General features: G+C 36.3%; 1 protein-coding gene across 3 annotated transcripts in view; it reads left to right on the top strand.

Annotated features, from left to right (window-relative positions):
• rreb1b (ras responsive element binding protein 1b) overlaps nt 1-14,813 on the top strand; it is a 40,581-nt gene that overhangs the window by 18,385 nt on the left and 7,383 nt on the right. For 2 of the 3 annotated variants that reach the window (XM_077227370.1, XM_077227363.1), the window contains 7 exons: nt 3,725-3,856; nt 4,153-4,358; nt 7,088-7,177; nt 7,385-7,548; nt 13,663-13,807; nt 13,940-14,082; nt 14,562-14,751. In XM_077227370.1, the coding sequence (XP_077083485.1) occupies nt 3,725-3,856; nt 4,153-4,358; nt 7,088-7,177; nt 7,385-7,548; nt 13,663-13,807; nt 13,940-14,082; nt 14,562-14,751 (1,070 nt within the window). The remainder of the gene's footprint in view (nt 1-3,724; nt 3,857-4,152; nt 4,359-7,087; nt 7,178-7,384; nt 7,549-13,662; nt 13,808-13,939; nt 14,083-14,561; nt 14,752-14,813) is intronic. The other variant, XM_077227379.1, reaches the window with a different exon arrangement.

Genomic DNA, 14,813 nt, shown 5'->3' with positions numbered 1-14,813 from the left:
ATCTGAAAGACTTAATTTTAGTCTGTGGAACATTTTAAACATTGGGAACAAAAAAACATTGAACCTTATTGACTTTCATTGTACGGACAAAAACATGGAAATGCTTTCCAAATGATCTTGTGTTTTGCAGAAGAAAGGAAGTCATATAGGATTAGATGACTGAATTAAATTTTTGTGTGAATTAGCCTTTTAAGATTATTTAAAATTTTACTTAGATTGTGTGTGTTGGTATGGAACATCTTTATTTAGATATCAAATAGTATTTTGTATGTTGAGATGCTAATTTTTCAAAATGAGAAGAGATGGAGGGTAGGTAGTTGGGAGGATGAATGTAAGTGAGATGGAGGATGCCCTGTAAGATGGAGGATGATAACAGGGAAGAACAGGGGATCTCTGCAGTGTAGAGGAAGCAAAGTAGAATAATGGCTCAGCATTCCCCAGAACTTCCCAGCCACCACACCAAACAGGAAATGCACAAGTTCCCCGCTTTCTCTCTGGTGGAACATGGATAAATAACTAAATATAAATAAATAACATTCTGAATGAAAACATAAATCTACTACGAGCATTCATGCTGTGGAGTCATTCCTTTCTTGATTTGAGAAAGTTTATTGCTGTGCTCCAAAACCTAGTTGAGCAAACCCAGAAAGCACTGCAACAAACTCAGTGAAAAGAATAAATCCAAGATGGAGGAGGTGAGAGAATGTTGGTAATACTCAGTTATTTGTGTGTGAAATGTTTTCTTAATGTTTGGTAGAGTATTGTTTGTTAGCTTAGCAACATGCTAATGCCTAATTATGTTAGAATCAATTAAGTGTTGATTTTCCTGTGCAGAGCACTAATGTAGAGCTTTTCAGATCTGTCACGTATGTGGTTTCATGATGGTTAAGATGCTGCGTTAAAAGGTAGCTGTCTATATAGGCTTCTCACTAGGTTTTGGACCATAGCTCGTGTTTTCTTCAGAGGTTCAGTGAATGGGCATATATACCTCTTCTTCTGGTTTCTGTCATCCTACTGATTAACCTTGTAGTGTGAGTGTGTAAAAGAGAGTGATGGTCAGGGACAGATGGACTCATCATTATCCAGTGTTATCTGTTCCCAGTAGGAGGGAAGGTCTGTATAATCCCCACACTCCCATTAACTAAGACACTTTTATAGCCTGTAGATGTAAGAGGTCATGTGCTTGCCTGGACCGTGTGTATCAGAGCATCAACACTCCTTTTTTTTTATTTGTCCTTTTTGTTCTTTACATGTATAATGTTTCTTGAATTATTACTGGTGCTTATTAAGCCAGCATCACTGTTATATTATTATTGTCCATACTTTGCTTTATGCTCTATTTTATATAGCTTTGACATCATTTTGAACAAACCACTACGAAGTATTATCTTGGGATAAGAATATCATAGAAAGTGGGTTTGTTTGACTTGGGCCAGGATACAACTGCCCTGGCAACCACAATGCAACTTGCTAATGTCACTCAGAATGCTTTAGCAGTCTCATGGCAACACCCTGGCAACCGCTCACAACAACAAATCAAATGGGTGGAAATCTAGATTTTCCTTTACATAAATAGACCTTATGTAGCTCCGGCCCTTTTCAGCGCTGCACTCGTTGTGTTCTGTCTTCCAGTTTGTATTTCCACACCATGAAGGTAATATATTATGGATTTATGAATGAACCGCTCGTTTTAAAATCTTCCCGGTCTACTGACATTTGTTATGACATGCTTCAAACATTACAGTGCTCATGATAACTTTAGCTAACTCTACAGTAGTAAAAACTTTTCCAGCTAATTACTCTTCAACAGCGATGCCATAGAGTTATACGGAGCTACCGCAAAAACAGAAGTTTAAAGACAAAATATTAAAGATGGGCACTTGTTTATCTGGGGCATAAGGTGTAATTAAAATTTTTGGGTGACCAACATTTAAATTTTGAACATTAGTGTATATCGTTTCTTGAAGTATTCTTTTGAACTTTTTGTTTACCTCCTGCCAGTTCATTTGATTTTCTGCCTCACATACCAAATATTTTGCTATTATATTAGTCCTATGAATTAACCATATGATGATGTGTTTAACTGATGCCCATCTGTCGTCATTAGCTCCAGTGGCTAATTAATTACTGTCTTTAATCCTAATCCTCTCAGTTAGTCCATAGATGCTTGGCTAACAACAGCACATTAATCTCAGATAATCTCTGCATCTATGCTGTATTGCTATCTCAGCTTGCAGCACTTATACGCTGCATCGGTGAGGCTGATTAAGCCTAGTCTACACACTCTAAATGATCCATTTATCCCTCTTATTCACTTAAAATAATAGATTGAGGATTTTTTTAAAGATATTAATGCATTTTTTCAGCAAGGACGCATTATATTTTTGAATGGATAAAGGCTTTTATAGCGAAACCTTCGGTATCTGAGAGTGGACGATTTCTGTCAACATAATCAACAGCAACCATTGGTGATGCAATTTTTTTTTTTGGTGAGCGTGGCAAAATCGCTTGACTAACTTGAGCATGAGCGAAATCACTCAAAAATCCAGGTTGCACGATTCGCACAGATTCCAATTAAAATGACTCCAATTCGCAGAGCAACGGTAAATGTGACCGTACCTTTATTAGTGACCTAGTGCCCTCTAGTTAGTGTGAACACGCATTAAACCCTTCCCTATGTACATCTCTTTTCCTCAAAGTAAAATCCAATATAGAAAAAGTCAGGACAAATAATCAGGACTCCTCTGTCCACACTTTTCTAACCAGTGAAAGTACATGAGCAGAGTTTGGGATGGTGGGAGCTGGGAGGGGGATTTCCTACCCTCCCCCCTCCAGCAGAGAAGATCACACCCTGCGACGGCACACATAAACTGCAGCAGGGCCGCATGGTTAGAGCAAGAGAGAGTACAGCAGACAACCGTCTACCCTCCACTGCTCACACAGCCACTTCCTGCTTTGACTCTAAACCCTACCCCCCTACTGTTCCTCTCTTTACAGCAGAAAGACTTCCAAGTTTCTTCCGTTTGAACATGCACCCTGTCCCTCGACTCGCTATTCCAGTCCTCTCTACACTTTTCTCACAGCGTTTTCCTCCATCTCTGCTTCCCCTCCTTCTCTCCCCTACTGTGCTCTCACGTACGTGTCGTCCATCTTTCTCTCCCTCGTCTCCTCACCCTGCACCACCCCCTCACTGGGATGGGCCTCTCTCGCTGTAGTATCACACTCCCTCAGCTGCCTCAAACACTCCTCAGCCAGTGCTTTTCCTATCTTCACTTTTAGACAACTCAATGCATAGCACTCAGTTCAAGATGAGATGTTTGTGGCAAGAGTGTAGCTTTTTAAATCCAATATATAAACTGCTGTTTAAAAGTTTAGGGTCAGTAAGATTAAGACATTTATTCAGCAAGGGCGCCTTAAATTGATCAAAAGTGACCGTTACAAAAAAATCTACTTCATATAAATGTTGTTCTTCTGAACTTTCTAATTTCTATCACCGTTTCCTCTTAAATATTAAGCAGCACAACTTCAACGTTGGTTATAATTAGAAACCTTTCGTTTTCCCATTTGAATCTATGAAAACAATAGAGCTTCTGCAGAAGATATAATCTCTTAATGATTTCCATGTGGGTTCTTTTGCAGAGGGGAAAAGTAATTCATTAATGGGTGTATCTGTTATAATTTAGGTTATATTAAGTCCTGAGTAACAAAAATTCTCCATTCTTAGAAATGGAAAGTTCCTCCCCTGAAAAGACTGTCAGCAATGGTGTTGGTGTTGCTGATGTGAATGAACAATCTCATTTGTCAGAAGAGGCTGTCAACAATCAGCCATCCACATATACACCAGAATCTGTTGAAGGTGAGATGCCACAGTCATGTTTAAAGAGATAACAAAGAAAGATTCTGTCATTATTAACTAACTTTCAGGCTTTTCCAAACCCAAATGATTTTTTATGTGATACAAAATTATACGAAATTTCTACATAAGTAGACATATTTAGACTAATTTCATAGAATCGGGCAAAATGATTGGAAAATGTAACATTTTGGAACAACATGAGTGTGAGTAAATGATGACGAAATTGTCATGTCCCTAAAGAGACACATTGTAATGGTTAAAATGCCGTGGTCATTTAGTAATCATGTCATTTATAGAAGCAGACTGTGATGGAATGGACAGACCAGAGCATGAAGATGAAGCTGGAGTCAGAACAGAGGAGGAGCTGTCCTCTATCAACTCCATGATGAGCACTGTGATGAATGTGGGCCAGATCAATGGAGTCGATTCTGAGCCCGCCAAAACCTCTCCCAGAAGTACCACCAAATCACCCTCTGTCAATCGTACTGGGAGAAGAAATCAGGTATAGCATTCGCTATATGTGAGCTGAAGCGGATGTTATTATTGCTGTAATTATACTGTACACCTTATTCAGGGAATGTCAACTGCACTAAACTACACCTGTAGTAGGTTGCAGAGGTGGAGTCAACAAAGTCCTTTGAAAGCTAGTATGTCCACTTGGCAGCCATATTGGTATCTCATCTACTTGAATAGGGACCAAGACCAAGGCTGTGTCCGAAATCACATACTTTCTGAGTAGGTACTTTTATTGAATTCGTAATTACTTTGTAATGTGTATTTAGTATGAATGTGCTACTGTATTCTGGATGTACTACATTCGTCGCGTTGTCACTATTATGTGACCTACAGCGTCAGTTGCGTCGCTTCACTACCACACACAAATCCTCCCCCTTGGCCTCATGGAATATTAAAGTTTCCATCATATGTGCACATCAGAATCTCTCCAGAAGTAGTAGGTTGTCCAGGTACTGTTTTATGATTACTGTGAATTTGGACATACTAAGTTTGTTTACATCCTGCTTTTCGCCTTCTATATAGTAGGGAAGTATGTGATTTCGGATGCAACCAAATCTCCAAGACTGTTTGTCAAGATTGAGTTTCAATAACAAATTTCAAATCAGCAATAAAATTCAAATGTTGCTTCTTTAGTTGATTCTTCAGTGATTTCATATTTTTCAAGGTGGTTCAGCTAATGTACATGTGCGTTCTAGAGTAGAAAAAACACATGACTGGCTCTTTTAATCGCATGGTGACACTTTCATTTCAGTAGATGCCATATTTAGTGTTATGATTTTTCCTGATTGTCTACGAGTGGACTGTCTCATCCCCCTCATACTGTATCTGGTAGTCAGTCAGAGTGGCTGTTACATGAACTCAGTTAAATGAGTGGCAACAAATGGTCCTTGCGCTTTCTCAATCCCCCCTTTGTGAGAGCCGATGCTTGTCTTATGCCTTCAATTAAAGTGTGGGATTCGACTGAAACACTTCTCTGTGGAGAAAACAGGTGCTTCAGTCTCCCAGCCCCCTCTGGTATCCCTTCCTACAACCCTAACTGCCTTTCCATGCACTGAGAGTGACTCTGCACCGCTGCTCTACTGCCCACTGAATTAGTGATGCTCTTCCTCAGCCTGTGCTGCTGTTGTCTGGAGAAACAGATGGAGAGACCACTTGTTACTCCATGTGACGCGAGCGCACAACCGATCCTGCTGCTCTGACACATACTATCTTCATCAGGCAGGCTTTATCCTGCATCTGTTTTACCTATTGTGTTTATCTCTCACTGGGGGACAAATAAACATCTCACTAGGGTTTTGGAGTCATGGGTAGTGACATGTGTTGAGTTTTTTTTCATTTGATTTTGGATTTTTGCTCGATTAATACATCATTACTTATTGATGTGTTTTCAGGGTCTATGACTCTCGGGAGGTATAATAGTTAGAAATGAATAGTTGAATATATGATGAAATTTGTAAGGGGCTCTGTAGGGGACACCTTAGGTACGATTGCACAGTTAAACATTGCAGTGTTGTTGAAATCTAGTCATATTTTTATATTAAATGTATATTAAATGTTATATATAAATAACATATTTATATATGTTATATATTATAACATATATAAATTAATACATGCACCAACTAACAAACCAACAATGAGCAATATATATTTTTGCAGTATTTATTAACCTTTGTTAATGTTAATTAATACAAATATTCATGTTCATGTTAGTTCATGACGTACAACTTTTGACCTTAAAATGTATAAGTAAATGTTGATATTAACGTTAATAAAGATTAATAAATGCGGTAGAAGTATTGTTCACTGTTAGTTAGTTAGTTAGTTAGTTAGTTAGTTAGTTAGTTAGTTAGTTAGTTAGTTAGTTAGTTAACTAAATTAAACCTGATTGTAAAGTGTTACCAATAAAAAATAAGTATAAATGTAGTACAAATAAATATATATTTTTTGGAAATCATATTGTGACTAATAAAGTCAAGTCATTTTCTTTTCTGTTTTATATGTACATATACATACATTTAGTGGAAATACTCAAACAGAGAAATACTTGAAAATGTTTGAGTCATGTGTACTGTCTATACGGAAATGGAATAGAAAATGACTTTCGCAGCAGGGTTATTATTGTTGCTAATGGAAAAAAAAACATTTTCATTACTTAAAATAGAATAAACATTAACTGAAATGAATTTAAATATAAAAAACTTCAACTTATTTTATTTCAGCTAGTTGCCAAGTTGACATTACTCATTTTTCGTTTAGTGAAGTACTAAAATGAATAAAATTGTAGACTATTTTTTTTAAACTAATAAAAATGACAATAATTACAAAAACTATAACTAAAATTAAAACAGAAAATACAAAAAAATAAAATCCAATTAAAAATATTAACAAAACTATAATAGTATATCAAGAGCTATGTTTCCATCACCATGTTTTTATGTGCTGGAATCCCTTAATTTGCAAAAAAGTTGAGGTGGTTTTTGACGTGTGCGAAAAATAGTTGATGCTAATAATGGGAGATAGAAATGCATTTGGCGAATATCCGTTCGAACAACTTGATGGGAACGCAACTAATTCACATTTGTTTGTTTTTTTGCGAACTTTGATGATGATGATCCTTTGACGTTTAGATCATGGAAACATAGCTATATGATAAAAAAAAAACACTTCGGTATGTTGTATCTAAAGCTTGTCTTGTCTGTGTGTTTACTACAGGAAGTCAAAGAAGAACGCGCAAGCTTCATTTGCCCCCTGTGTAACAAAAACTGCATGACACAGCACCAGCTCACCATGCATATCAGACAGGTGCGTACTTTTACACAAACACATCCCTGTACATGTACACCTGTTTACTGAACCACAGCAATCTGATTTAACATGTTAGTTTGTTTTAAAATCATTAGATCAGAATTTCACTGAAACTGAAGATATTTTATATTAATTTCTTTATATATTACATATACGTAGACTATATCTCAGTGTAATGGCATCTGTGCCTCGTTTATCCTCCAGCATAACACAGATAGTGGGGGAACTGACCACTCCTGCAGTATATGTGGGAAGGCTTTGAGCTCGGCCAGTTCTCTGGACCGCCACATGCTGGTTCACAGTGGAGAGAGGCCATACAAGTGTTCGATATGTTACCAGACATTCACCACCAATGGAAACATGCACAGGTAAATGGTCAGACAGTGATTTTGGAGGTTTTTAAACGTGTAAATGTTTAACTTCTTCATAAGTATAGCCTATCATTTTTTCTAACTCATGATGATACACAAAAGATTAAAGTAATATGCTGTAATAAGTTACAGTAATATGCCTACAAAGGAAATAAGCCAGGCATTTCCCAGGGTTTAAAAGCCAAAATGTGAAGCTTGTATTTTTGTTAATTAACATAAATGAATTATTCTGTAAAACCTTGTTTATAATTTGAGCCTAACATTGTCTAAATCATCATTTTTGATGTGAAAAACTTGTTTATATTTGTTTATATAAAATTTGTATATACGGAAGTTTATACTTGTATATATAAATAGTGCTTTTCTGGTATTTTGATCATTGTGCATACAATGTGCAAGTTACTGGAGTTATGTCATAATGACAACAAAGATAAAAGATTGGATATAATTTTACACAAACACAAACTTTACAAGGTCAGTACAACTTAACTGCAACTTCATTCCACTATATTTATTGAGTGTTTATTGTGTTATTGATAATGTTTAGGTCTTGTGGCTATACGTCAAAACAGTCTGTACAGTGTGTTTTATGTATCTTAATGTATTTTAGTGTATGTATATATGGCCTGGAATTCATTTCATTGTAAGTGGCATTACTCTAAATGTATATTTTCCTCTTTCGAAAAGACAGGGGAACAAGTCAAAACTATGGCAGTCTTCATTAGTATTGAATCCAGTACAATTTTCTTCTCAAGTAAAAGTACCAATACTTCAATTAAATTTTACTTAAGTACAAGTAAAATTACCAGTCTACTACTCAAGTAAAAGTAAAAAGTAGCTCATTTAAAATTTACTGAGTAACTTTTTTAACAGCGGGGGTGGGGTGGGGAACTGTCCCGTGTAGGGTTGTTACCATAGACTTAAATATATGGACAAAATATGGACGTAGTGTCCGTGATGTCACCTGTAGGTTTCTGAAGAGCATTTTGAAGCCCGAAGTGGGCGGAGCCATCTTGGCAGCACGTCACCGCGTGTCACTCCAGGTAAACGAAAATGGCAAAGAGGCGGGATTAGCTGAGATGACGTGGCGGCTAACAAATAGCAGACAAACGGCTAGTAGTGACAGCAGCGGCAATCCACCCGTCACTCAAGTGGCCACGCCCTTAATTATGCAGAACTTTAAGGCTCAATATAATTTAAATGGATGAGTTATAAAACAGTTCACGCCCCTCACAGTTGTCATGAAGGGCAAAATTAGCTAAATAGACCACCCTTTTTGCTCCAGGCTATAAACACATTTTTCTGCTGTAAAGTTGGGCATTTTAACATGGGGGGTATTTGGGATTGATTCTCTTTCTGTCTCTACGGGCCAGTCGATGAATTGCAGTTTAATTCACTTCCGTGTTGGAAGACAGGAAGGTTGTCGCTTGGTTGTGAAACGGTATGAGATTTTCACAGTATGATAACCATCTCAGAAAATATCACGTTATGGTATTAATTAATTATTAAATAAATAAATGGTATTAAATTATGGTTATCATTATTATTATCAGTTAAAATGACAGTTTTTGATTTCAATCAGTAATTGATAATGAATTGGATTAACAACTTATTTTTAACATTAATAATTTATTAAAATGTTTAAGAATAATATTCTTAATATTGAGTGAGGAGTGAGTCCTATGAAATATATTTTATTCAGAAAATATATATATTTTTAATGATTTTATACAAATGTATTATCAAAAACGGTGGAAATCAAATGAAATTTTAAAACCATGGACAAAAATATTCCTTAAATAATATTTAAATAAATTGTATTATTATTATTATTGTTTTTATTATTATTAATATTTTGAGAAGTACACTATTGTAGGCCTACGATAGTAATATATTTCTGTCATAATTTATCCTAGTTATTCTGAACTTTTATTTTGACGGGTTGTAGTGAAGACCTGTTTCAGAATGTATTTGACAATGGTTTTTCTCAAATAAAATGAGGAAAATGCACATTAGGCGTTTTCTCAGAGCAGCTCTGGAAATGTTCATGTATTCATGTCCTCATATTATTCGCGAGACTCTGAAAACACCATGAGCGTCACGCGTACTTGAGTATGTAGTAGACGAAACGGTGCAGCTCATTCACGCAGAGACACGCAGAACAAGCTGATTATATATTTATTTATAGAAGTCTTTTGCATTTTAATATTCACATACCATGTCGCAATTTGATTGCACAGCTCTACTTTCGATTTATTCATCCATCCAATAGTTTGCGTGTTTTACATTACATCAGCATTATACTGTAAAATCCATTTTAATTACTGTATTCCGGGATTCCCTCTGCATCACGGAAATCATTCGGCTTTAAGTTATAAACAGGACATACCTTTATCTGCACGGAGCGATGGTGTTCTGTGTTTCCTCACTTTTGTGGAGGTGGTCCACATTTTTTGCAAATTGGATATCTATCCTCGAGGACAACCACTTATTTTTTTCTACATCCAAAGTATTCCCATACTGGCCAGGGTTTCGCTTCATAAAATAATTTGACGGCTTTTTGCTTTCAGCTGGGTCTGCATTACTTTTTTTGCACGTTTGTTCTCTCGCCCTTCAATAACGGATATGATTAAAAATGTGGCAAAGTACAATTCTTTAAACAAAACATACTGAAGTAAAAGTAAAATTAGAGATTTGAAAAACTATTTAAAAAAGTAGAAGTACACAAAAAAAACTACTCAACACAAGTAAATGTAATTTGTTACTTTCCACCTCTGGTGAGTTGATGGAAAAGCTTATAATCAATCAAAGGCACAGAATGTAAGTTTGGCCACTAGAGATCGCTTATTCAAAACAATAACAAAGGCGTAGCTTAATGGCGCTGTGAATGAGCGTGGAATCATGGGAGTTTTCATCTTTCATCATAGCCGATGGAAAACCATCTGATGGGACTCAGCCATCTGGCAGAAATCATGTTCATGGATGGGCTAATGTATTAAAGTTATATTAACGTTACTGTGGTATGAAGCAGGATGTGGCGAGAGCCTGGTACATTTTACTTTTCTGTTTTTATTATGCTTATATGCCGCGGTCAGTCGCTGACGTTACTTTCATTTTGTTGTTTATGCATATGTTACAATTAAAGTTATGTTTTATGTCCGCCTCCTTCTGCCCTAAACTTGAACTTTGTTACAGTAATGTTTTAATGGCTTAAATTCTCATTATTTTATTTCATTCTAATAAAACAGCCATAAGTGCTGAATTACTACTCATACAGGTCACTTTATCTGACGAATTACAATTGTGGGGTAATGCAGCGCTGTTTTACTTGGTCAAAAAATACATTTGAGTGTGTTATAAGTTGTGTTACAATGTTACTCTGTGGGTTCGCTCATTGCTGCTATTAGACACTTGTTGCACACTGCAGTAATCTAGATCGATATAATTTTAATTAAAGCTGGATGACTGTGCTGCTAAATGGCATGCAATTCATTTTAAAACATTGTATGGTGGAGAAAATGCTGTATTACTGTTACTACAAATAAAGCTCTTTCTGATTTTGCTGTTAGCCACTTGACATAATAGTGTTGTCTGATTTACTTTTTTAGGCACAAACATGTTACTCGCGGTAAATCAAGAAAACAAGAGATTCAAACAAAAATATTAACCGTGTTGACTTATATAACAATTAGTTGTCTGTCAATAAAGGTATCCAAACAGTTGCTCACCTGTCAAATATAACAATTAGTTGTCTGTCAATAAAGGTATCCAAACAGTTGCTCACCTGTCAAATAAAACACATAATTTATTAATGCGCCTTTGGTGTTTCCATGGTTTATACTTAAATCGAGAGTACCACGACTATGACATCATTGACAGGCGACACAATAACAAGGGGCGTTTCACTGGTTAAAATAGCTGGTTTCTCTGGATTTAAACATTGTTGGAAACATTTGGGATAATGTAAGAACACAAGTCAACAAAATATATAACATTATTCTAGTGGTTTTTGGATATTTCATTCCAAAAATCTTACATGTTGTGCCTTTAAATCATAAAAATGCTAAATTAAAATAAATACAATCAAAATATAACACTTACTATAAAAAATATATAAAATATTTTGATTGCCCGCATGTCATGTGGAAATTAAACGACATCAGAGAACCTTTAAGATGTTGTTAAATTTTTGACATTAATTTAAAATCTCAAGGGTATACATCAACTAAATATTTTAGGTCAAAGGGGTTCGGCTGACAAAAACCTGCTATTGGTAAAAAATCTAAATCCTTCCCAGAATTATATTAGTACCACTTTTAGGTTTCTTTTGTTTTAAATTGTTCGGTTGGTGACCTAAAGAAATAATTGTTACTAAATGTTGCTGTATACACAGGTTGCAGGCTGCATTAATTAAAGTAGTTGTAGGTTTGTGGTAGATGAGGAGGGCTCAGAGGGAGAGATGAAGGAATTTCTGCATGTGATGTGAGAGGCCTGATTCTAATGGCTGCACTACTCTCTTTCTTTTATGTCACTTATATTTGGAAAGATTTTTCTGTGTCCATACTTTCTTTTCAAGTGTCTTTGTGGTCGAGAGATTGATTTGTGACTCTTTTTGTTTGTGTTAATGTGATGTGCATAGAGGGCTTCCTTGTGCAGTTGAGACATGTAGACATTCCAGATGGGGGTGGAAGAAGTTTGTGTGAGTAAGACAGGGGGAAAAGGCAGGGGGGCTGGCAGATGGGTACTGAACATATTTTTTGGATGGCACATTATAGATTTGTAAGTCATTTTTAACCTTATCGTTTCATATATTGCATAACTCAACAAAAACAACATTGCCCGGCAGAATGTTAAAACATTTTCCCCACACTGCCCTCTGGCAATATTGATGAGGCACTTCAGAAGAAAAAAATACTCAGTGGTCCTGCATCAACTAGTAACTTCAAACATAAAATCACACCGTGATTAATTGGCATGTGACAAGAAATTGCAAGAGCTGGAATTATGGTTGCATGATTAACATTATTATGCTGATACTGTTTTAATCTGTGTGGTATATCAACATGGTTTTCTGCTGGAAGTAAGTGAGGCCAGAGACACGAGATGGAACAGGATTCAGGCTGTCAGGGTTGGGTCCACGTGGGTGACCATCACTCTGCCTCTCTTCTATTTATATCTTTGGCTGTAGAATGTAAAACAAGATTCTTACCAATGGGTCTGCTGACATTTATCCTCCCTTTCCAGTTACATACACTCAAGAGTGCATGGTCATAAACTCTGCACAGCAAAATGCAATAAAAGCACATTTCATTTGAAAATGTGCACAATGTATATACTATATGCTCTATAGACATATTCAGACAACCATTCTAAATGAAACGCAGCTGCACATAAGCATCAGGGGGCTTGTATCTGGTCGAACCTGAAAGGTGGGTTTGTTTCTGAGTAAGTGTAGAAGGGTGAGGGGTGCGCACGTTCCAGCATGCCGTAATGCGACTCCCAGCACTTTTCCTCCACACATTACCTCTGACCTCTGCTGGCCATATCATTGCATTTCCCCCAACCGGTTACGTCTTTTTTTATTGCAAGCCTTAATTATGGAAGTATTCCAGTGGCCTCAGTGCCATCTTATCACATCAAGATGTGAAAAAGAGAACATTGTACTTAGATGAGGATAAAAACTGGTTTTAATTAAAGAGTATGTTCAATTATGATTTTCTTTAGTGTAATAGCCTTTTTTTTATTATAATGTATAATTAAAACAATTAATTTTAATCATAATTTTTATGTGTTAATATAAATAAGGTTACAATAATGAGAATGAGACCGTTTCACATTATAAAATTGAAAATTGAGCTTATTTGAGATTAATTGTTCTAAAATTATGTCACAATTCAAAATATCTTCAGAGTAATTCTTTTACACTAAATAGTGCAATTTATTTTATTTATGCAAAATATACATTTTTTATTTTTTGGGGGTTAAATTTTACCTGACCATCTCAAATGCCAAAATACAGAGTGTTTTAATAAAGCATTTTAATTGATTTTATTTTCATAATCATTGTTAAAAGACAGAACTTTGTCTGAGTTATGTTATATATTTCTGCAGGCACATGAAAATTCATGAAAAGGATGCAAACAGTATTCTTACCCCCAGTTCTTCCCCACTAAACAAGCGCCGACGACTCTCTGCAAAGAGGAAGCCCAGTGTAGAGGATGAAGCGGAGCAGGCTGAGGAACCACCAGTTAAAAAGGTACGTTTTCACCTCTTTTTTGTCCATGTATTTTTCAGTAATAAATGCAGTCAAAACATTTGAACAACTTTTGGAATGTATTGTGCCCATACTTTTGAAGTTATATGCAAACAAATTTTGTCTTATGTATAGGTGATGTTGATGCATAAGCATGGAGAGGACGATTCTGTCAAGAGTGAAGAAGAGCTCCTTCACTGCCCCATCTGCTTTAAGACATTCATCTGTAAATATGATCTGGAATCACACATGGAGACACATCCCGACACTACACTAAGGTAGGCTCAGGATGTTGTCTGCTGATTGGCAGGATGTTGTCTGCTTCTGTACGCTGCAAAAGATGCTTTCCAACAGGTTTTATCGTAGTTTTTGGAAGAATGTCCGGTTGTGAGACGTTTAGAAAAATAGGTCCACAGTTTTACAACGAACGGTAAAACACCTTTTGGAAAGCATCTTTTGCAGCGATTTTTGCATGAGCATATCAGTGAACACCCCAGACCACTCTGTGAGTTTCACGTCTTTGTAAACTAACGTTTAATGCGTTAATATGAATGATTGTTCCAGTGCCCCTATGAAACCATTGTATAGGTGGGGGGGTGCTAACACAAAAACCTAAAATTCTCGGGACAGCAGCATGTGTCCGCATTTTAATCTTAACTGTTTGATTTAATCAGAAACGATCTTAAAACAGGGCTTTACTTATAAAATGCCGAACTTACCCTTTAAAACGGTTTCTGACTGTTTCTTCTAATCTTAGGTGTAACATTTGTTGCATTACCTTTCGCACACACCGTGGTCTCCTGCGTCATAACGCCGTCATTCATAAGCAGCTTCCCACTGACCCCTCTGGACGACCCTTTATCCAGAATAACCCCTCCATCCCTCTGGGGTTTGGAGACTTGGCTTTCATTGACTTCAGCTGTCAAAAGTTTCCCCAAATTGCACAGGTAAGGACTTTATCAGATGAGAAAGAATGACTTTATTTCTTTTTTGGATGAAGACTGATCAT

The sequence above is a fragment of the Siphateles boraxobius genome, unplaced genomic scaffold (genome assembly GCF_051911475.1).
Source record: "Siphateles boraxobius isolate OS27281-9 unplaced genomic scaffold, OSU_SipBor_1 1, whole genome shotgun sequence".
Lineage (NCBI taxonomy): Eukaryota > Metazoa > Chordata > Actinopteri > Cypriniformes > Leuciscidae > Siphateles > Siphateles boraxobius.
The sequence above is the reverse complement of the archived record's forward strand: the minus strand, read 5'-3'. Positions and strand labels throughout refer to the sequence as shown.